This window comes from Natrix helvetica (genome assembly GCF_964273705.1).
Source record: "Natrix helvetica genome assembly, chromosome: 2".
NCBI lineage: Eukaryota > Metazoa > Chordata > Lepidosauria > Squamata > Natricidae > Natrix > Natrix helvetica.
This window is the reverse complement of record NC_138552.1, coordinates 285,792,189-285,815,184: the sequence shown is the minus strand read 5'-3', so window position 1 is coordinate 285,815,184 and position 22,996 is coordinate 285,792,189. Positions and strand designations below refer to the sequence as shown.

General features: G+C 46.6%; 1 protein-coding gene across 2 annotated transcripts in view; it reads right to left on the bottom strand.

Moving 5' to 3' along the window:
- Nucleotides 1-1,326: 1,326 nt before the first annotated feature.
- CLUH (clustered mitochondria homolog) overlaps nucleotides 1,327-22,996 on the bottom strand; it is a 107,555-nt gene continuing 85,885 nt past the window's right edge. For both annotated transcript variants that reach the window (XM_081944344.1, XM_081944345.1), the window contains exons 16-26: nucleotides 22,321-22,565; nucleotides 20,031-20,115; nucleotides 17,954-18,107; nucleotides 15,526-15,665; nucleotides 14,428-14,508; nucleotides 13,180-13,305; nucleotides 9,887-10,008; nucleotides 8,761-8,854; nucleotides 5,590-5,724; nucleotides 3,722-3,795; nucleotides 1,327-2,996 (exon numbers count right to left, since the gene is read on the bottom strand). In XM_081944344.1, coding sequence (XP_081800470.1) covers nucleotides 2,849-2,996; nucleotides 3,722-3,795; nucleotides 5,590-5,724; nucleotides 8,761-8,854; nucleotides 9,887-10,008; nucleotides 13,180-13,305; nucleotides 14,428-14,508; nucleotides 15,526-15,665; nucleotides 17,954-18,107; nucleotides 20,031-20,115; nucleotides 22,321-22,565 — 1,404 coding nt within the window. In that variant the 3' untranslated portion in view covers nucleotides 1,327-2,848. The remainder of the gene's footprint in view (nucleotides 2,997-3,721; nucleotides 3,796-5,589; nucleotides 5,725-8,760; nucleotides 8,855-9,886; nucleotides 10,009-13,179; nucleotides 13,306-14,427; nucleotides 14,509-15,525; nucleotides 15,666-17,953; nucleotides 18,108-20,030; nucleotides 20,116-22,320; nucleotides 22,566-22,996) is intronic.

The window sequence follows — 22,996 nt, the reverse complement described above, 5'->3', positions numbered from 1 at the left end:
GACCATTTTTCAGACAACCATTAGTCATCTGATCAAAATTGAGATGCTTGTCAACTCACGTTTATGACGGCTGCAGCGTCTGGGCAATCTTCTAACAAGCTACTGTAAGTCACTGGAGAAACCAGATTCACTTAACCGTGTTACTTAACTGCAGTGTTTCACTTAACAACTGTGGCAAGGTTGTAAAGTGGAGCAACATACACTTAATAATGGTCTCACTTAGCAACAAATTTTGGGCTCAGGTATGGTCATAAGTTGAGGACTAGCTGTATTGCAAAATTTAACTAGAACAGTATTCTCTACTTTGGCTGCTTGTGTTGAGAGCTTCCTTCCAAAAGAATTCCGGGAGTTGAAGTCCAGACATCCTCACATGGTCCCCGGTTGAGAAGTGTTGGATTACACTTCATCGTCTAAACACTCTTCTTATTGGATTTGGGGGCAGGGGAGACACATTTTGAGGCCTAATATGTCTGCAAAGTACCTGTGAACTCTGAACAGCATTGTTTTACCTGTCCACAACAACACATTTTTAGGGTCGGCTAAGATGGATGCTGTACCCTGGCAGGAATGTCCCGATTTCTTCTGTTTCCATAGAACAGGGGTGTCAACCTTGGGGCCCGTGGGCCGGATGCGACACACGCTGGCCACGCCCATGCATTTTAGCGAAGGGGGGGGGGGTCGTGATATGTCACGTGACAACACGAGTTCGACACCCCTGACTTGGAAAAACAAAAGGACCCACAGTGGGGAGAGGTCTCTTGTTTTCAGCATTGGAGGCAAGGGTGAAATGCTCTGAACTCTGCTACCAATGCGCCTGCGCACTGCTGGTGCTTAGAAGCCTTTTCTGAGCCTGCAAAGGTAAGTAGAACAGCGAGGGGGGGGGAGAACATCTTTGCCGCACGATTTAGATTTGCTAGAAAGCGGGATTTCCTGCTTTCTAGCGAATATAAATTGCACAGGACAGCTGATCGTCAGAACTTTTTAAAAACTTTTTTTAAAGCATGCTTAAAAACTCCCGGTTCGGGAGTTAAAAATGCTTTAAAAAGTTTAAAAAAAAGTTCTGACGATCAGCTGTGCCGGCGATCATTGGAACTTTAAAAAAAAAACTTTTTAAAGCATTTTTACTACTGGTTTGGACAAACCGGTAGCATTTCACCCCTGATTGGAGACTGCCTTTTTGGAAAGCAGGACTGGCCCCAAGGCCAAGCTCTGAGAAGAGAGATAGCCAGCCCCACCATTCCCAAAACACGTCGGACCTGTACTTCTCTACCTGGGGAAAATATGTGGCTTCGCACAGAGAGAAGAGAAATGAAAGCAGATGCAGCATTAGATTCATGATTCTTGGTTTTTAATACATTCACAGATAAACCTTAGAAATAAAAGAGACATTGATTGATTCGATTCTACTGCTGGGGCAGTTGCTTGTTGTCCTTTTTCTCCATGGATGGTATTCGTGGTTGCATGTGTCCGCTGCTTCTCTCCCACCCACTTCCCAATCCCACCCCTCTGTTCCAAGGACGCTCTGGGCAAATGAGTTTCCTTTTGTGCAAATTGTCCCCCCTCTTCTGGAATTGGGGAGGGGGGCAGGGAGAGCACACAGGCACTGAGGGTTAGCCAAGAGGCAGGTGGGTGTGGGACAGTGCAGTGATGGAGAAGTTGACAGAATTGAAGGGCGGTACGAGACGATCAGCGCTTCTTCCCAAGTTCTGGAACTAAGTGGCAGTCAGTGGCACGCTCGTTCCCATTGCTTTGGGCCCCAGGTTTAACCATTCACTTGCAAATGCCTGGGAGGCGGGAGAGGGAGGGAAGGAGACACCTTCCTTGAACCAATATTAAAAATGGGGTTTTTAACATTCCGGTTCCTGTACTTTCTTTGGGATGTTTTTCATCTTATTCCATCTTGTGTAAACCCAAAGGAATATTATTGAGGCACTGTTTTCTTTTTCCTGGGACATGACGGGTTGCAAACCACAATAATAAAATGCTCCCTGTTTTTCTTACCCTCCCCTAAAATAAAGCTAAACCTGACACCTGAATGGAACACAGTGGCTTTTTCTTCCTAAATGTGAGCGCGGTGGGGGGGGGAGGGGGAGGGAGAGATAGGGAGGGATTTTTTTTTTTTTTAATGTGCCTTAAAATTTTTCTCTCTTCCGTACCAAATCCATTTGGGCTTTTTTAAAAAAATTGATATTCCAATAAAAATATGGCTGAATTTATATTTAATATATAATATTTATAATGTTGCAGACACCTAAACAGGGTTTAAGGGGCCGAGGCTTAAAGGCAGGACGAAAGAAGGAGAAGGGGAAAAAATACACTCTTAAAATCAATAGTTGGTGGGCTGATGGCCAAATATTTTTGCAAAGTTAAATGTCTTTTTTTTTTTTTTAAGTCAACATAAAAATGACCTGAGAAATATTATATTATCCCTCACTTGGAATTAAATCTCTTATGTACACAGTAGAAATGGATGGATGATACACTCACACACATACACGCAACGTACATCTCCTGCCCCTCTTCTTCCTCTCTCGCCACCTCGATGCGGCATCCTTGGTCTACGTCTAAAGTTGGGCCGTTTTGGGGCACAGACCTTTTGTTCTCTTCCATGCCACCTGAGATGCCTGCGGGTGGCTGTTTACATACAGGTAGACTTCATTTCTCAAAATTTTGTTCTTTTGCATTGTAAATTCATTGTACCAGTGCAAATCAAACACAAACAAAACAAAACAAAATTATCCCTCCCCAGAAACAAACAACATTGCCAAGATTGTCCCAGGGTGAGGTTTGAATCACCTGGGGCAAATTCTGTGGTGAGGACCAGTGAACTAAAAAGCTCTTTAAAGCTCTAAGGGGTGTTGGGACGGACGGGCTGGCTTCGGTCTTCCTCTTCGGGGGGCTTCTCTTCGGTCTCCGGCTGATCACTGCTCCGGAAGGATTCTTGCAGCTGCTGCCTTCTCTGTACTTCGGCCTTAAGGCTCTCTAAATCTTTTTGGCTGTGGGAAGAGAAGCAGAAAAATTGGTTCTGACCCAGGTTTCCTTAGAAAGCAAGAAGGAAACCTCTTTTATTTACACGACTGGATTCCTTTCATTCACACTCAGCAAGGCTTATTAAACAGTCTTTCAGAGGAATGTTTATCAACACAAACCTTATCTTGCTTGGACAGCTGCCAGATAACGACTGTATTTTTTGGAGTATAAGACACACCTTTTTTCCTCGAGAAAGCAGCTGAAAATCTGGGTGCTTCTTATACACTAAATACAGCATTTTTTGCCTCCCAAAACCCCACCCCCTTCACCAAAATGGCCGTGTATGGCCTTTATAAAGCTTTCAGAGTACTCCTGGGAGCTGGGGAAGGCAGAAATGAGTGAAAAAGGGGCTGTTTTTTGCTCAGTTTTGCCCACCCACCTCACAGCCCCAGGAGCTCAACAGCATCCTCGGAAAGTCTACTACGGTTTTACAAGTTAGGAACAAAGGCTGAAAGCAGGTAAGAGGACCAAAGGGATGTTTGGGAGAGAAGCAGGGGGAAAAATTTTGTCTTAAAGACAAAATTTAAACCAGTCAAAACACACCGGGCCCTGAAGAGATTTCTCTCTGCCCAACTTCCACCCCTTACGTACAACTTGCAAACTGTGTGGACGCCTCCTCAAGAGAACTGCGCCTGCTATTTGGCCTGAAGTGAAGCAACGTTAGGCAGTGAGTGCCATCCGGATCCCTTACCTTAGCGGAATGAAGAGGATTCCATTGATAATATTCAGCTGCTCTAAGACGCTGGCCATGCTGGGAGCTGTGAACTAGGACAAGGAACAAGCCGAGTTAGTGCCACGTTAAGAAAAGACGGCAACCCAAATTCACGTTTTGCTTCTCATCCGAGAAGCTTCTTCCGTTCTAACTCAGAACTGAAGAAGCTTCTTGGATGAGAAGCAAAATGTTTTAAGGAGAAAACACACACTGTCTCTCTCTCTCACACACACAAATCCACTTGCCTTTTGGAAAGCAGCTTTGGAACAAAAGCATGAATATGTTTTGTTTTGGGGAAGGGAGCTGTGTTCAAATCCATGCTCAACCAACAAGCTGGCTAATCTATCTTCAACATCTTTCAATTGAAAGACAGAGATTCTTCCCTTCATGTGGTGGCGATGTTCCTGCAGGCGCAGGGCAAAAATCTGAAGCCCATTTTTTTATTTGGAATTGTCAATAGTTAAGGCAAAATAAATGTGAAATGTTATGTCTAAGAAATGCTTCGTACAACTCTTTTTTATTTACAACCCCCCCCCGGGGGGGGGGGAAATGTTGCTACTGAAAAATATTCATCATCATCATCATCATCTTCATTTAATGACCCCATAATCCCTTGCAAGCTAGTCTGGGCAACTGAATGGAGCTAGCAGATTTTTTTAATGGCCGGATGCTCTTCCTGTTGCCAGTGCGGAGTTTTGTTCAGCAGATATAGTCTCAGTGTATCCAGAGAGAGAAATATCTGCCTCTATCTAGGCTCGAACTCACAGCCTCCTGATTCTAAGGCGAGAGCTCCACCTCTAGGCCACCACGCCTCTCCTTACTGAAAAATAACATTCTGTCCTCAAATTTGATTTTGAAATATTGGGGGGCTCTTAGAGCCCAGATGTGATTGGGGAACATCTTGAAGCATCATGAGATATGGCTGAGACTAGTCAAGAAGGGGCTGCAACCGACATGGACTCTCCCAGCTGTAAAACAAAAACCCCAATAACAGCGGCAGAGAATAAAATGGACAAGCTTGTTGAAGTACCGTATTTTTTGGAGTATAAGACGCACCTTTTTCCCTCAAAAAAGAGGGTGAAAATCTGGGTGTGTCTTATACACGGAATACAGCATTTTGGCCTATCGAAACCCCAGTCCCTTTGCAAAAATGGATGTGCATAGCCTTTAGGAGGCTTTCAGAGTGCTGCTGGGAACTGGGGAGGGCAAAAAAAGCAAAAAACAGGCCGTTTTTGTGTCCCCCCCCCAGGAGTACTCTACAAGCATCCCAAAGCCTCTGCATGCCCTTTTGTTTTGTAAAAAATGGGGCATTTTGGAAAAAAAATGGGCCGTTTTTTGCTCATTTTTGGCCCCCTCCAGCCCCCAAGAGCACTCTACAAGCCTCCCAAAGCTCTGTATGCCTTTTTTTTTTTTGCAAAAAATGAGGCATGCAGAGGGTTTGGGAGGCCTGCAGAGTGCAAAACCTTTTTTTAAAAAAATTTACCTCTTCAAAATCATGGTGCGGCTTACACTCTGAAAAATACGGTACATTGCACAGGTTACTTTCCAAAATTAGACTGGCCACTCCACCAGTGAAAATGGGAGAGATTGGGTTGGTCCATCTCTGACATCCCTGATAGGGCCGTAGCCCCCAACCTTTTGGGCACCAGGGACCGTTTCCATGGAGAGAGGTTTCTCCGCGGACCGGAGGGGGCATGGTTTCATGTACTGCCTGCATCCCTTCGATGGGGTTTCGCTTGTTTGCGCAGACCGGTTTCTGGCATGCTGTGGACCCGGTGCCGGTCCACGGAGCGGGGTGGGGTGTGTGTGGGGACCCCTGTGACAGGGGACAACTTTCAGCAACTCACTTTCAAGGGCATAATGTTGGCGTTGGATCCGTTTTTGTAGATCTCATTCATTGTGCGTTGGAGGGCCACAGCCTGTTGAGTCAAATATTTCAAGTACTCCGAGCTTTCTTTGGTCTTCTCGTGATGCTCACCAAGCTAGGCAGAAAAGACACAGGTGCGTCAAAGAGGAATTAAGAGGAAACCAACTGCAAAGCGTGGAGTTACGTGGAGCTATCCTCGAAGAGCATCTGGAAGCTGCAGCTGGTTCAGATGTCAGAGTTCCAAACAGCATCCAAAAGTAAATCAGAGACCAAGGCCAAGTATTGCTCAAAGTTCCAATTTATACAATAATACAGTAGTAGAGTTGGAAGGGACCTTGGAGGTCTTCTAGTCCAACCCCCTGCCTAGATAGGAAACCCTATACCGTTTCCTATAGCGATCCAACATCTTCTTAAAGACTTCCAGTGTTGGGGCATTCACAACTTCTGTGAATGCCCTCTCTTATTAAGAGAGCCATGTGGGCACATCTGGGAAAACCCGAATCTGAAAGTTTCCAGGTTTTCCCCACCCAGTTGAAAGTTCAAATTCTTGGCCCCACACCCACAAGTCCATCACACGGTCCAATCTCCTACTGCCATGCTGGCCGTTTCACCCGTCCAATTCCGGTCAGGTGCAGAGACAAAGGATGACCTTGGCTTTCTAGAAAGAATTTTGTTTTGGCTATACAGTAAGTAACTCTGTACAATCCTCCCTCCCATTTTCCCACAATAGAAAAAGGCATAGTAGAATAATAGAAAGTGTGGCAGGCCAAAGATCTAAAAGAAAACTGCAGGCCTGATAGCAGAATGCAGTGGCACGAGCAATACCAATAGCTCTTAGACTTCTATATGACTTCATAGTGCTTTAAAGCCCTCTCTAAGCGTTTTACAGAGTCATCATATTGCCCTCAACAATCTGGGTCCTCATTTTACCCACCTCGGAAGGATGGAGTCAACCTGGAATCGGTCAGGATCAAACTCCTGGCAGTGGGCAGATATGCAATATTGCATTCTAACCACCGTGCCACAGGGGCTCACTTTTGGTTGCGCGTGCAACACCTCTGCCAAGGAAGCTGCATTGAATGCCAGTTTGCTTCTGGGTCCAATTTAAGATGTTGGTCATTAGGGTCAAAGCCCTTCAGGGTATGAGATCAAGTTATCTGAGGAAGTATCTTGTCTCAATTAATCAACACATCCCACCTGGGCAGGTAATATTGAGGATGCTGCTGGTTAAAGAAGTTTGACTGGCAGAGTCTAGGAAGAGAAGCTTCTCTGCTGTGCCTCCACCTTCCTATGGAATTATTGTGGCCTGTCGGCCGCCGGTTCCTCCAGCAGCCAAATCAGAGGAGGCGAGGGAGGCGTGGGCATCAACGCAACGTGAGAGCTCCGAGGGGGAAGAGGGAATGGAGCTGGCAGAGAGAGAGGGACAGAGGCGGAGCTGGGGCCGTCCTTCAGCCCTCAGATAGAGAGTCAACAGCCCCCAGGTACTCCAGACTTTAAGTTGCCAAGGTTGGAGACCCCAGCTCTAAGACATCTCCAATTTGCCCAACTACTGTTTTCAGTACAGCATGGAGAAAGTACATTTTGGGGAAGCCCCCCCGCCCATTTTCTTTTCAAAGTTTTCTTTTTCAAATAGGCAGGGGGTTGGACTAGAAGACCTCCAAGGTCCCTTCCAACTCTACTATTGTATCGTATTGTATTGTAAATACACAGAACAATCTTAAAAGAGGAAGGAATCCCACTCGGTTAGCAAATAGGCTGTGCACAGATCCTAACATTTAAACAAGTGCTTTGTTTTCAGTTTGGTCGGACCGGTAGCGGCGGCTGCAGAGGCTCTGCCCACCTACCCTGACATAATGCGCGAGCGCTGCGCAGATTTGCGAACCGGTAAAAAAGGTAAGGGAATCCCAGCTCTGACCGAGGCACTTCTGGGTTCTTCTGGACTGAAAGGATTAGGAACCACTTCTGGGTTGAAAGGATTAGCTGGTAACATCACTTTCGCCCTGGGGAGGCCCAGTTGGGGGACTCCTTTCATGTCTCCGGAAGAAGCTGGAGTGAAGGATGAGAGCTCAACCCCACCCCACAGCAGCACACAGGGCTCGAACACGGGCTTGCTAAATTCCTACTCAGCAGCCCACCCACTTGAGCCCCCACCCTCCTTAACAAGTGCTAACTACACAATTTGTATTGGAACTTTGCTACCTGACGTCCAACGTACCATATTTTTCAGAGTATAAGAAGCACCAGAGTATAAGATGCACCAAGATTTTGAAGAGGCAAATAAAAAAAAAGTTTTTGCACTCTGCAGACCTCCCAAAAATGGCCCATTTTTCGTCAAAAAAGGGCATACATAACCTTTAGGAGGCTTCCAGAGTGCTCCTGGGGCCTGGGGGGGGGGGGAACGAGCAAAAAACAGCCTGTTTTTCACTCATTTCTGCCCTCCCCAGCCCCCAGGAGCACTCTGGAAGCCTCCTAAAGGCTATGCACGTCCATTTTTGCAAAGGGAGCGGGGTTTTGGGACACTAAAAATGCTGCATTCAGTGTATAAGAAGCACCCAGATTTTCACCCTCTTTTGGGGGGGAAAAAGGTGTGTGTCATACTCTGAAAAATATGGTACCTGTTGATCACTTCCCTGTTTCTCAACCATTTCCCCCCCGATTGTGAACATTCTACGACTGGATCTTGTTAGAATATTCATGACTGGGAGAGACATGGGGACAAGGTCAGCCAATGAATAGGCATAGCAACTAAGTCAGCCAATGGGAGTTCAAATAGATCTGAGTCTGTGCTGAGAATCGAAACTAAAACAGGACTGAACTCTGTCTGCTCTGAACTGAGAGTAACTGTTCTCTCCTGCTCGTGTTCTGCTTGTAGCTTCTACCACGTTGAAAGAATCTACTATTGGTATTGGTCATTTATTCATCGGTTATTATATATATAAAGAAGTTAATGTATCCAGATGAATCAGTGATCTGTGTGTGCTTTCTGGATTTGATTTTTCTGCAACAAGCTCTGACAGATCCCGCCTGAATGCCTGGTAGAAACACCACTTTCAAAATACATTGCTTAGTAACCTGCAGATTAATTTTGAAAGGACGGAAGACGTCCTCGCTCTATTAAGCCAAGCAAGGAAAAGAAAAAACAAAATCCAACCTGGTTTTTATAAATTGTGTAGCCTTCTTTCTCGTGCTGCAGTGCTGACCGAAATTCAGCTTTACTCTCATAGACCCGGGCTACCAAGTGATGGCTGAAAGACAGATAGAAGAACAGAAGATGGGAAAAAGTTTCTACACATCACTGAAAGAAAAGTGCGTGTGAGACAACCAGAAGGGTGAAACTGCCTGGGGTGGAAGAGTGGATACTTAACATCTCTTAGAGATAGCCTTCTCAGCCTACTTAAGAGCCAGTTTGGTCTAGGGCAGGGGTGTCCAAACTTGGCAACTTTAAGACTTGTGGACTTCATCTCCCAGAAAGCTCTGCTGGCTGGGGAATTCTAGGAGTTGAAGTCCACAAGTCTTAAAGTTACCAAGTTTGGACACCCCTGGTCTAGGGGTTAAGGCACCAGGCTAGAAAGCAAGAGACCGTGAGTTCAAGGCCCTTGCAAGCTAGCTGGGTGGCTTTGAACCAATCATTAAGAGACCGTGAGTTCTAATCCTGCCTTAGGCATGAAAGATGGCTGGGTGACTTTGAGCCATTCACTAATAGACTGGGAGTTCTAGTCCCTCTTTAGGCATGGAAGGTGGCTTTGGGCCAGGGGTCGGCAACCTTAAACACTCAAAGAGCCACAAACGTTCTAACCGGAAGCCCTCGTTCAATTCTGGAGCCGACCGGAAGTCCGGTTTCCCCACCATAGAGTCTCCACCTAGCAGAGTGTCCTTTTCCTCTACCTGTCCTAACCGAAAGCCCTATCAATTGTGGAGCTAACCGGCAACAGGGAGCCGCAGCAGAGGGATGAAAGAGCCACATGCGGCTCCAGAGCCACAGGTTGCTGATGCCTGCTTTGGGCCAATCACCAGGAGCCTGTGAGACCTTAGGCATGGAAAGTAACTTTGGGCCAATCACTGTCTGTCTGTCTGTCTGTCTGTCTGTCTGTCTGTCTGTCTGTCTCTCGTGTGTGTGTGTGTGTGTGTGTGTGTGTGTGTGTGTGTGTTTGAACACTTTCAGTTTCAGTTACCTCTACATGTTGCTGGCATACCCTGAATAGATTCATGCAAGTTTCTACAGAGGATGGGTGTTTTCTGTTGTCACCTGTTGACGCTCCTGGGAAGAGGAATCTCACCTCAGTGCAACTTTTAGGGACTTGGCCCCGTGGAACTTGGAGTTGATCACAAGCGCGTTCTCCAGGAATCGCAGTGAGAGGTCGTATTCCATAACTCCATGAAGGACCAGGCCGATATTGTTCTAGGAACGAAGATCAGGTGCCAGTTAGAGCCTAACAGGGCAAACGTTCAGCTCTTCTATGTACAGAATCACAGAAGGGTAAAAGGACCACCAAAGACGTCCATCTCAACCTACAAGTAGCCCTTGACTTCTGACTACATTTGGGACCATAAATTCTGTCACTGATCTGACCGAGGCTTCTCAAGAGCATGAAGCCGACTCCTTGTCCCGACAAAAACCCCTTTTATTAATTGCCTGTGAATTCTGCTCATTCAAGAAAGTCTTTCAAGGGAGGATTTACAGCCACAGACCTTATCTGGCTTGGAGAGCTGCCAGGCCGATATCTGCAAAACTTGGCAAGGAGTCTCAGAGTCACAAACCAATTAAGTGAACTAATTGTCTCCTGCAAACTCCACTCCCCTTTCGCTCCCCTTTTATTTCCTCTGGGAGGGGCCATTCATCGTCCATCTGTGGCTTTACTCCCAAGTCGACCCCTGTTCTTTAGCTGTTCCCATCATCTGGCAACTCTGTGCATGCGCACACTGGGAACAGGTTCCCGCTGTTCGTCTGTCTGACTCTGAAGGAAGCTGATAACTGGCATACGGCACTGGCCTCCTCTCTGCCTCCAACACAGAGCCCTCATCAGAGCCTTCCCCAGATTCCAGGATTTCCCAGGTTCCTCCCCAACCTCCTCACTGTCCGAATCTGTTGCCAGCTCTGCTGGGCCACAACACTAAGCAAAGTATTTCTCAAGTGAGTGGTGCCCCAATTTTATGACTTTTAAAATCATGGTTATTAAGTGAATCTCTGCAGTTAAGTGAATCACATGGTCATTAAGCGAATCTGGACTTTGCTTGTTGGAAGCCGGCTGGGCAAGTCGCAAAAGGTGATCACATGGTCCCAAGACAGTGCAACTGTCGTAACTACATGCCAGTTGCCAAGCACCCAAAGTTTGATCACATGACTGTGAGGATGCTGCAACAATTGTTAAGTGTGTGAGGATTGGTCACAAATTGTTTTTCAGTGCTCCTGTGACTTCAAATGGACACTAAACGAATGGTTGCAAGCCGAGGACTACTTATACAAAACACCAGGTTTGGATGCAAGATCAAAGTTTGAACAAAGAATTGGCAGGCCGATGCTGTTATTTCCGGCCTAACCCTCCCCAATTTTTAAAGTTCTGCTTATACATCAGGGTTTACCAAGTTAGTTTAAAGATTTAGCTGCTTCATTGGCAAAACGAAGGTAGACCTCGACTTAGTTCATTTAATGACCATTTGAAGTTGCAATGGGACCGAAAAAAGTAACTTCTGTTTTTCACCCTTAGGATTGTTGTAGCAACCTCATATCGTGTGATCAAAATTCAGAAGCTTGGCAACTGGCAGGTACTTATGACAATTATACTGTCCCAAGGTCATGTGATCAACTTCCTGCTCAGGCAGGAAACCCTACACCACTTCAGACAAATGGTTGTCCAATCTCCTCTTAAAAACCTCCAGTGTTGGGGCATTTATAACTTCTGGAGGCAAGTTGTTCCACTGATTAATTGTTCTCACTGTCAGGAAATTTCTCCTTAGTTCTAGGTTGCTTCTCTCCTTGATTAGTTTCCACCCATTGCTTCTTGTTCTACCCTCAGGTGCCTTGGAAAATAGTTTGACTCCCTCTTCTTTGTGGCAACCCCTGAGATATTGGAACACTGCTATCATGTCTCCCCTGGTCCTTCTTTTCATTAAACTAGACACACCCAGTTCCTGCAACCATTCATCATCTGTTTTAGCCTCCAGTCCCCTAATCCTCTTTGTTGCTCTTCTCTGCACTCTTTCTAGCATCTCAACATCTTTTTTGTATTTTGGTGGCCAAAACTGAACGCAAAATTGGTCATGTAATAGCTATGCAGAGAAGTGTTTTAGTCTGGCAAGATTCCTAAGCAACACTAAAGGAACTACTCTGTAGTAATTCCTCATGTCATTCTTGGTTCCTTGGCCCTGACAGACACAAACAATAACAGTCCTCTGAACTAAAAGCACTTTAATTCCCTTTAATTAATTCAATGATGGCTGGGGAATTCTGGGAGTTGAAGCCTCAGATGCTTTGGAGAATAGCTTGACTCCCTCTTCTTTGTGGCAGCCCCTGAGATATTGGAACACTGCATTTCAACACTTAAATTAAATTCAAGAGTGCAGAGAAGAGCAACAAAGATGATTAGGGGACTGGAGGCTAAAACATATGAAGAACGGTTGCAGGAACTGGGAATGTCTAGTTTAATGAAAACAAGGACTAGGGGAGACCTGATAGCATTGTTCCGATATCTCAGGGGTTGCCACAAAGGAGAGGGAGTCAAGCTACTCTCCAAGGTACCTGAGGGTAGGACAAGAAGCAATGGGTGGAAACTAATCAAGGAGAGAAGCAACTTAGAACAAAGGAGAAATTTCCTGACAGTTAGAACAATTAATCAGAGGAATAACTTGCCTCCAGAAGTTGTGAATGCTCCAACACTGGAAGTTTTTAAGAAGATGTTGGATAACCTCTTGTCCAATATGGTATTTCCTACTGAAGGTTGGACTGCTATTCTGGCTTCTCTCCAGTTATTTAGCTAATGGTCTCTCCCTTCCACTGCATCAAAACTACAATTTACTAACAACATTTGGAATTTTGGTGTCTGTTAAAAAAAAAAAAGAGCTTGAGGACTGCAAGCAGTCCTGGATTGTTAGATCTGATTAAGACAAAGAGTGACATGAATCACTGAACTGAATCAGGATGGCAACACTCGCCCCAGGGGGAGCATACACAGCTACAAGGGAGTTACAATTTTTATTTTCCAAAACAGGTCAGGCAAAGCAAAAAGCTATGAGTGAAGCACAGTTGGAAGAGATGGCTAAGCCGGGGTGTGTGTTTATTTACCCCACAAAACTCTCCAGCGATCCCCGGGGAGCCAAGAGGTGCATAATTTCCTACCCACTGGGTGCAACACATTCTTTGCATCTGAGACTTTGCAGAAGAGCCTCTTCTTCTGCAGATTCGTCAGATTTAAGCATCCTGTGCACTGCATCTGGCCCAAGGGCCGGATCCAGCCTACCTCTGGCTCTAGGGGAACTTCCCCTCCTAAGACCACAAACCCCATGAGCATCAAAAGCTGGAGAAGAAAAAAATCCATATTTTTCAGAGCATCGGTAAGCAGAAGGGGCGACTTACATCCAAAAGGGCCATCTCTGGGTGGTCCTCCCCAAATACCAACAGCATGAGGTAGCGTGCGCGGTACAGTAGATTGAGTGCTGTGGACAACTGGCTGTTTGCAAAGCAGTACAAAGCAAGATGCATCTGTAAAGGAAAGAAGGAAGGAAGGGGAGAGATCAGTGGTGGGTTTTAAAAAAAATTAGAACCTCTTCTGTAGGTGTGGCCTGCTTTGTGGGAGTGGCTTGCCGGCCATGCGACTGGGTGGGAGTGGCTTGCCAACTATGTGACTGAGTGGGAGTGGCTTGGCCCTTCGCAACCAAAATGTTGGCTCAGAAACTCTGGCATTTGAAGCACGGAAGACTTAAAGCTGTCAAGTTACAAGACCCTTGCACCCCTAACCCTTTAGAAAAAAAAACCCCGGGGGTGTTCAAACTTGACAGTTTTAAGACTTGTGGACTTCAACTCCCAGAATTCCTCCTCCAGTCATGTTGGCTCAGGAACTCTGGCATTGAAGCATGCAAGTCTTAAAGCTGTCAAGTTACAAGACCCTTGCACCCCTAACCCTTTAGAAAAAAAACCCCACGGGTGTTCAAACTTGACAGCTTTAAGACTTGTGGACTTCAACTCCCAGAATTCCTCCTCTCGCTCTTCATCTTGATGATGTGCGGACGGGCGGGGGGAGGGAGCTGGAACCGGTTCTAAACGGCACTGTAGATTTGTGGAACCTCTTCTATAGAAGAGGTTAGAACTGGCAGGAACCCACCCCTGGGAGAGATGCTCAGACACACAACGGCTGACCCACCAGGGTGTCCTCTTGATTGAATCCTTTTTTTAATTATTACTTTATAATATAAAATACAAAAATACCAAGGAAAATAGTAGGAAAATAAGGGAGGGAAAAGTGTAGGACGACAGAAAAGCCCCTTTGATTTCCAACTCCCTTTGGTGTAGTAGGATAAGACAATAGCGTCAAACGTCAACTTTTTACTGTTACATAATAATATAAAGTCGCCGTTTCGATAACAATGAATCTATCTCGTCGGTAAAACCCAAAACGGCGTTTCATTGGTGGAGTTAGCAGAGACGGCCAAACTAACTGCTTTGATCAAAGAAAAAAAAAATGCAATGACTTTTGTTTCTACTTGGAAACCACTTCTGGACTTTGTGCTTGAGATGGATCACCTTTTTTTAGGCCTCCGCTATGGCAGGGAAAGAAAGCAACCCCCTTCTTCCCACCAGCCCTCCCTGCTTTGTTATGCTACTTACATATTCTTGGATTGTGTTGGGATGCTCAATGCCCAGGACCCTTTCACTCATTAGCACCGCTTTCTGTTGATTGCTTAAGGCCTAAAAAAAGAAGAAAACGCAATTGGAGAAACTAAATTAGCTGTTGTGGCCGGCATTTATCGGAAAGCTCCCATTTTGTACAGGGGAAGCTGTAGCTCAGGGATTGGGGCTTCAGCTGCTGCAAGCCTCTAGACCAGGGGTGTCAAACTCAATTTCATTGAGGGCCGCATCAGGGTTGTGTTTGACCTCAGGGGGGCCGGGAGGGGGTGCTGCCCAGGATGGGCGTGGCCAGCTTGCCGTCACTCCACCGAGGCTCCATTTTCGGCCGCGATAGCCTCCTGCAGCCCTCTGTCAGCGAAAACTGAGCTCGGCGCACGGCTCGCCATAGCTCCATTTTCACTGGAGAGGCACTGCGGGCTCGGTCCTTTGCTGTTTCCAGGGCGGCTCCGCGGGCCAGATCTAAGCACCCCGCAGGCTGGATCTGCCCCACGGGCCTCAAAGTTTGACACCCCTAGTTAGGCAGAACAGAAGGAAACATTGGTTAAAAGCCCATGAAATATGGATTCTACAAGTTGTGGCAATGTCTTCCGACTAACGCTAAGTGGGAAAGCCCATCCATCATTAGGATTGAGAGAAGGGAACCCTCTGCCAGGTATGCAAAACCAGGTGTATATATGTCAGAGTTTGCTGCAGAAATCAAATCCAGAAAACACACATAGGTAACTGATGCAGCAGGATTCATTAACCTTCTCTTTACCTACATAACATAACACATAAGACATATATACAATACCAAGAGTGGCTCTTCCAACATGATAGAGAGGAGACAGATTGGTTTCGGTTCCAGCAACAGACTTAGTTTTTAGCTTTTGCACAGACTCAGAGCTAAAGAGCTAAGCCACGCCCAAGCTCCAAAGTGTTTCAGCCCCCATTGGCTGACCTGGTTGCTATGCCCTATTCCAGTTCATGAATATATCTACTCTGACAATATGTTTGTCTTGATTTGCCAAGGCTCTTCGTGATTACGTAGAACAAACAGAGGCTTTGAGCAGACTCACGGTTTCTGTTTCTCCGTACCTCTGAATAATCACCCATGATGTAGTTCAGGCGCGCCAGCAGCCGAAGGCAGGCACAGATCTCCACGTGCATCGCGCCGTACACGTTATTAAACAGGTTTAAGGCTTCGCTGATCAATTCACAACCCTCCTTCAAGAAACCTTAGGAGAGAGATGGAAAAGTAAGATCTCCTTCCCTTAAGACGCTAAACCAGGTTGCAGAAAGCTCTCTGCCGCTTTGCAAATCCATGTTTCTAATGCAGGGGTGTCCAAACTTGGGAACTTTAAGACTTGTGGACTTCAACTCCCAGAATTCCCCAGCCAGCATGGCTGGCTGGGGAATTCTGGGAGTTGAAGTCCACAAGTCTTAAAGTTCCCAAGTTTGGACACCCCTGTTCTAATGGAACATTCGGTTCTTCTTCTTGCTCATTTTAAATCCACGGTCCTAATCTTCATAGCAGTGGATACAAGGGTGGGATTCTACCAGTTCAGACCTTTTCGGGCGAACCGGTAGCTCCGACCATCAGCTGGGAGCGAACCGATTCGCTCTGAAGATGACGTGGGCCCGCCCACTCACCCCTGCGCTTAACTCACCTTTCTCTTCTCAGCTGAGTCGCGCAGCAGAGCCAATTGCTGCGCCTCAGCTGTTTCCCTCCCCGGCAGTCATGCGGAAGTTTAGTTTAGTTTAGTTTTATTGGATTTATATGCAATGCAGAAGATACTTTTTCTCAAAACTCTGCACATGCTCATACCGCCCGATCACCGAACCGGTGGTTAAACCGGTAGGATCCCACCACTAAGTGGATAGATAACCTGGTCCAGCCAGCTGATTGAAGGTGGGGCATTTAAAGGAGGAGATTTGTTGCTTCCAGGCCTGGTTTAAGAGCTTCCTCAACGTTTTTCCACCCTTAGCTTATACCCAGGTTATAAGGCTCAATAACTCAACATTTCCACTAATTCTGTGGGGAACAAAATTCCCCGCAGATCCAGTTATGGGAAAGGCTGAATTTCAGCAGCAGCTGGAAGATCAGAATTTTCCCATGCCCACTTCAGCACGTTTATTTATTTTTTCCCCTTGCCTTTATTATTTTTATAAATAACTCAGGGCAGCTAACATACCTAATGTTCCTTTCTCCTCTTATTCTCCCCACCACAGCAAGCAGGGGTGGAATTCACCCTGTTCGGATGAACCGGATGCTAATTTTACATCTAGTTCGCCGAACCGGTATTTCCAAGGACTGGCTGGCCCCGCCCACCCCGCTCTGCCCCTCTCAGGAGTCCCCACACGGCCCGTTTTGGATGCCAGGTAGGTGCAGGGCCCATGCGGAGGCTCTGGGAGGGCAAAAAATGGACCTCCTGGAAGTTCTGGAAGTCCGGAAACTGGCTGGTTTCCGGCCTCCGGAGAGCCTCCAGAGCCCGGGGAGGGTGAAAACACTCCTCCCCTGTGGTGCAGGAGGCCGAGTAGGCCACACCCACCCAGCAACCGGGCATACAACCGGTTGCTAAAAATTTTCAATCCCACCCCTGACAACCACCGTAAAGTCACCCAGCTGGCTTTCAGGGCTAATTCACAGCCTCCTGGTTTCTAACCTGGTGCCTTAAATTATTATAAAATAAATAATTGACTTTTTCTATGGAGATTTACAGTCATCTAGGTCATGGTTGTCCCAAAGGTGCTTTTTCAGGAGGCAACTGGACTTCCTTATTTTTTCTTTTGAAGACGTTTCGCTTCTCATCCAAGAAGCTTCTTCGGTTCTGACTGGATATTGGGGAATGGAAGGATTTATGCTCCTTGCAGACAGCTGGTCATTTGCATCCTTTTAGGGAGTTGTTGAGGCCACTTGGGGTTTTACCTGTGTCCTCAAGGTCACCTGAGTGGTGCAAATGGGTGTGGAGCCTTCTTGGAACTGCTGAAAGGACTGTGTTGTAGGCTGATGATGTCATATCCCCCCCTCTGTTGAGAGAGGTCTCTTTTGACAGAGGGGGAGGGATACGACATCATCTATCTCCAGTCTACAATACAGTCCTTTCAACAGTTCCAAGAAGGCTCCAAACCCATTTGTACCATTCAGATAAACCTGACAACAGACAAACCCCCAAGTGGCCTCAACTACCCTCTAAAAGAATGCAAATAACCAGCTATCTGCAGGGAATATAAATCCTTCCATTCCCCACCATCCAGTCAGAGCTGAAGAAGCTTCTTGGATGAGAAGCGAAACGTCTTCCAAAGAAAAAAAAGAAAGCCCAGATGCCTCTTGCAAAAAGCACCTTTGGGACATAATAACTGAATCCTTGAGATCTATATACCCCTGTAACTGAACTTAGGGAAAAATGGTACCACGCTCATTTCAAAAGGAGCCAGCATCAGATTTAATCGGCAACCCTCTCCCACCACCGACTCTTCCTTTCCCATGTGACGCTCGCAAGAGGATTCATCAGCAGTTCCCCACCTTGCTGAACTTTGGCCTGCCCACTCTGGAAGAAGTGGAACGCGTCCGAAGCTTTGGGGTTGACGTGCTTCACCACGGGGAAAATGTTGAGGATGTCCTCCTCGGTGAACGTTGGCTTGTGACGGCTATCAAAGTTATACTCTTTCAGCAGGATCTGAAATGCACAAAGGCCAGAGTTTTCTAGGCTTTCCTGATGTCCACAGGAAGACATACGGAAAGGAGATCACCTCCAGCTACCTAGGGACTGGACGCTGTGGTGGAATATACCGTATTTTTCGGAGTATAAGAAGCACTGGAGTATAAGATGCACCAAGATTTTGAAGAGGTAATTTTTTTTAAAAAAAGTTTTTGCACTCTGCAGGCCTCCCAAACCCTCTGCACGCCTCTTTTTTTGTGAAAAACGGGGCATGCAGAGAGTTTGAGAGGCCTGCAAAGTGCTCCTGGGGGCTGGGCAAAAACAAGTAAAAAATGGGCTCGTTTTTTGCCAAAAAAAAAAAGGGGGCATGCATAGGCTTTGGGAGGCTTGTAGAGTGGTCCTGGGGACTGGGGGCAGAAATGAGCAAAACATGACCTGGTTTTTGCTCATGTTTGCCCTCCCTAGCCCTCGGGAGCACTTTGCAGGTCTCCTAAACCCTCTGCACATCCGTTTTTGCGAAGGGGGCGGCATTTCGGGAGGCCAAAAATGCTGTATTCAGTGTATAAGACACACGCTGAGATTTTCACCCTCTTTTTTGTGTGTGGGGGGGAAAAAAGGTGCGTCTCATGCTCTGAAAAATACAGTAATCCAAATTTGCAGGAGGGAGGGGCTCTTTTCCAGGGAGCAAAGAGACATCATCGCTTGGACTTTTGGGTATGCAGAAAGAGGGTGGAGGGTGGACACCTTCTAGCACCGTGATGGTGGTTCTTCCCTTGGAGATGTGGCTGGGCTTGAAGCTGCTCTAGAACAGGGGTTGGCAACCTTAAACACTCAAAGAGCCACAAAGGTCCTAACTGGAAGCCCCACCCCTCCGTTCAATTCTCGAGCCAACCAGAAGTTCGGTCCCAACACCATAGAGTGTCCTCCTAGCACGGTATCCTTTTTCCTCTGCCAACTGGAAGTCCAGTTCCCCCACCGTGGTCTCCTCCTAGCACGGCGTCTTTTTCCTCTAACTGTCCTTAACCAAAAGCCCTAACCCTAACCTTATCAATTGCGCAGCTGGCGGGTGGAGCTGCAGCAGAGGGATGAAAGAGCCACATGTGGCTCCACAGCCGCGGGTTGCTGACCCCTGTTCTAGAAGGTCCAAAAGATAGTCTTTGAACAGGATTTGCCCAAAATAGGGCAATTCTTTTACACTTGTTATATTTCATGGTGTTTTTGATTTATGCTGCACACCACTCAAGAGTCCACTAACATTGGGCTGGTATAATAGAATTCTAAATAATTAATCTCGTTACTGTCTCCACCCAAATCAGGCATGCAGATGCTAAGGAGACGACCTAAGGAAGCTTTCATCATCCCATGGACTTCAAATGTCAACCCTGAAGCTGACCTGACCGAAGGCATCTTGGAGCTTCAGCGTTGCCACACTGGAGCTGAGGGATAAGAGGGGGGGGGGGGGGAGGGATTTGAGATAGTTGGGACTTTGTAGCCAAAATAAAACACCTTCTCTTGGGAACCAAGGACATTCTCACACCTGGTCAGAGGAAGGAGGAGCGATGTCACCAGGCAACCAAGACAGAGCCGTGATTGGACCATGTGACTGATTGTTTTGAGAAAGTGGAAAAAGTTTAATTAGGTGAAAACCATGGGAACTTTCAGAGCCGGTTTTCACCAGATCTGTGCCAAGACGATGTATCCAATGAAGCTATCCTTTGAGGAATCTACCTGCCTCCAAGTTTTGCTTGCTAAGGGTCTATTACTTGGAACCCTGACGTCAAAATTCTGCCACGGTTAACTACGCTGGCTGGAGAATTGCACGCTGGGAAGGAGTGCAGGTTGAAAAGGCGACCCTGTGCATGAAATATTAGCAACCGGCTTCCTTTGAATTTGGTTGAAGGTGTGGAGAACAGAACCATGGTTTATGCATGCCGATCTCACCTGAATTCCAGTTTTGAGAGAAATCTCCCGCAACAGGGTAATCTTCTGTAGGTTGTACATTTCTACTGCTTGATCAATACTTTCACTGCAAAAGGAAACAGAAGTTCAGGAGGAGGGAGCAGACAACCAAGCAGATCAAGTGGATCGACAAACCCCTCAGTTAAGGTAAAGATGCTACTTTGCAATCTAATTCAGTAGCAACAATGTGGAAGCAGTTGGGCTGTTTCTAAGATGTGTTTTTCCAACCTCTCGGTATAGTAATCCTCGACTTATGATCATTCATTCAGCGATTATTCAAAAGTACAACAATGCTGAAAAAATGACCTAGGTTTATGTCTAGCTCAGATCCCGATCCTGGCAGAATGGAAGATCAGCACAGAAAAGTGACAACGCTGGCACAGATGTTTGGCCAAGTGGAAAAAAAATGTGCATTTCAGCACAGTAATTTCAGCAAATGTTAGGGGGACAGAAAGCTTGCATCAGCGGGAACATTTATTTTATTAAATTTATCTGCTGCTCATCTCACTTTGCAAAGCAACTCTGGGTGGCTTATAGTTAAATGAGATGACTTTGCAAAGAGGCTCTACCAATTTCCGAATGATGGTGGTGGGTTTTTCAGAGTTAGTTGTCCCTGCCAAAAAAATCCTTCTAGAGGATCACTGCCTGCTTTATCTTTAGAGAGCGTCCTACTTCTCCCAAAGTGTCCAGAAAGGCATTAATGCTAAATCAAGGGGATGTTCTTATGTGGAGGCTGCCCAGACCTCTTTGGATGGTTCTCCCTTTGAGATGATACGGCCAAAAATGGGTGGCAAATGATACAACAGGGATGCAACTTTCCGTTTAAAAGCTTATTAAACCCATATTATGCTCAATGATCTTGTAACGGTGGAGAGAAAAACAAGAGGGATAATTGTCATTTCCTAAGGATCTTGATCAGGGGTGTCCAACTCAATTTAATTGAGGGCTGCATCAGGGCTGTGGTTGACCTCGGGGGGCGGGGCAGGCATGGCCAACTGGGTGGGCATCGCCATCTTGACACGATTTACTGGGTGTGGCCAACTGGGTGGGCTTGGCCAGCTTAATACTACTCCTCAAACTGCTGGCATGTTTCCCCTTTGCATTGGGTAGACCGGGTTGAAGCCACACTGGCCCGATGTTTCCCCTTTGTATTGGGTAGACTGGGTTGAAGCCACGCTATCCCGATGTTTCCCCTTTGCATTGGGTAGACCGGGTTGAAGCCACGCCGGCCCGATGTTTCCCCTTTGTATTGGGTAGACTGGGTTGAAGCCATGCTAGCCCGATGTTTTCTTTGCATTGGGTAGACTGGGTCCTAGCTCCTTACATTTTCCAGGATGGCCTTGCAGACCGGATCCGACCACATCGCAGGCCAGATCCAGCCTTGTGTTTGACACCCTGCCCTTAGACAAACATCACTCTACAGATCATAAAAAGTTGCCTACATCTCTGATGGCTTCCATGATAGCTAAGGGATTTTTCAACTTATAATGCACTAGATCCAGCCTCCTAGAACAGTGTTTCTCAATTTGGTTACTTGAGGAGGAGTGGACTTGCAGAATTCCCCAGCCAGCCGTGAATTATGGGAGTTGAAGTCCATTCATCTTCAAGATTGAGAAAAACTGCTCTAGAATCAAGGAAGGCTTTATAGTTCCAAGGGATACGACAGAAGCATCCTGCCAGACTCTGGATCTGCTCACAGCTTGGATGTGACAGCCACTGCATATAGGATCTCAAATTCTAGAAGGGAAATATGGTACTGGTAGTTCTCGACTTACAACAGTTCATTTAGTCACCATTCAAAGTTACAATGGCACTGATGAAGTGACTTAGGAGCGTTTTTCACACTTAGGACCCTTCTAGCAATCCCAGGGTCATGTGATCAAAATTCAGACACTTGGCAACTGGCATGTATTTATGACGGTTGCAGTGTCCCGTGTGTGTGTGTGTGTGTGTGTGTGTGATGGGATCCCCTTTTGCGACCTTCTGACAAGCAGAGTGAAAGAGGAATCCAGAGTCACTTAACAACGGTGTTATTAACTTAGCAAATGAAGCGATTCACTTTAACAACTGTTAGAAGGCGGCTGATAAAATGAGGCAGATTTCACTTCACTATCTTGTTTAGTAACAGAAATGTTGGCCTTCGTTGTGGCCGTCACTCGAGGATTAAATTAAAACATGCACGAAATACCCAAGGGCGTTGAGATCTCAAGTCGTGCGCTGCTGGCTTGATCTCTAAATCAAATCGGATTGCGACCGTTGGTTTTCCACTCACATTTCCAGGCCAAAGTCGAAGTAACTCTTGGCTTCCGAGCAAATATTCTTCCACAGCTCCTGGGGACTCATGGCAGCCCAGGCGGTGTTGTCGGCAGTGCCCAAGTTCCGGTTTTTCCTCCGCTTGTTCTTCTTCCGGGAGACCAGCTCGTCGGCAGGGAGGTGACCCACGGGGTTAGGGAATGAGCTTAGGAAGCAGTTGAGGAAGTGACTGATGGCAGCCGATAACCCCGAGAGTTCCACTCCCTGTGGGGGAAAGAGAAGAGCCGGGGTTGGTCTAGGATTCACTTAATGACCGCATTGCTTAGCAACCAAAACTCCATTCCTAATTACAGTCATAAGTTGAGGACTACCTCTGTAACTATTATTATGGGTGTGTGTGTGTGTGTGTTATTTATTTGCATCCCACCCTTCTTACTTTTAACAATGACTCAAGGCGGCGAACAGATCCCAACACACACCTTCCTCCTCCTATTTTCCACACAATGGCAACCCTGTGAGGTGGGTTGAGCTGAGAGAGAGGGATTGGCCCAAAAGTCAGCCAGCTGACTTTCATGGCTAAAGCGGGACTTGAACTCGTATAGTCTCTTGCTTTCTAGCCTGCTGCCTTATACACTAAACCAAATGGACCGTTTCTCTCCTGCACTATTAAAAGAGCGAGCGCAAAAAAACCCAAA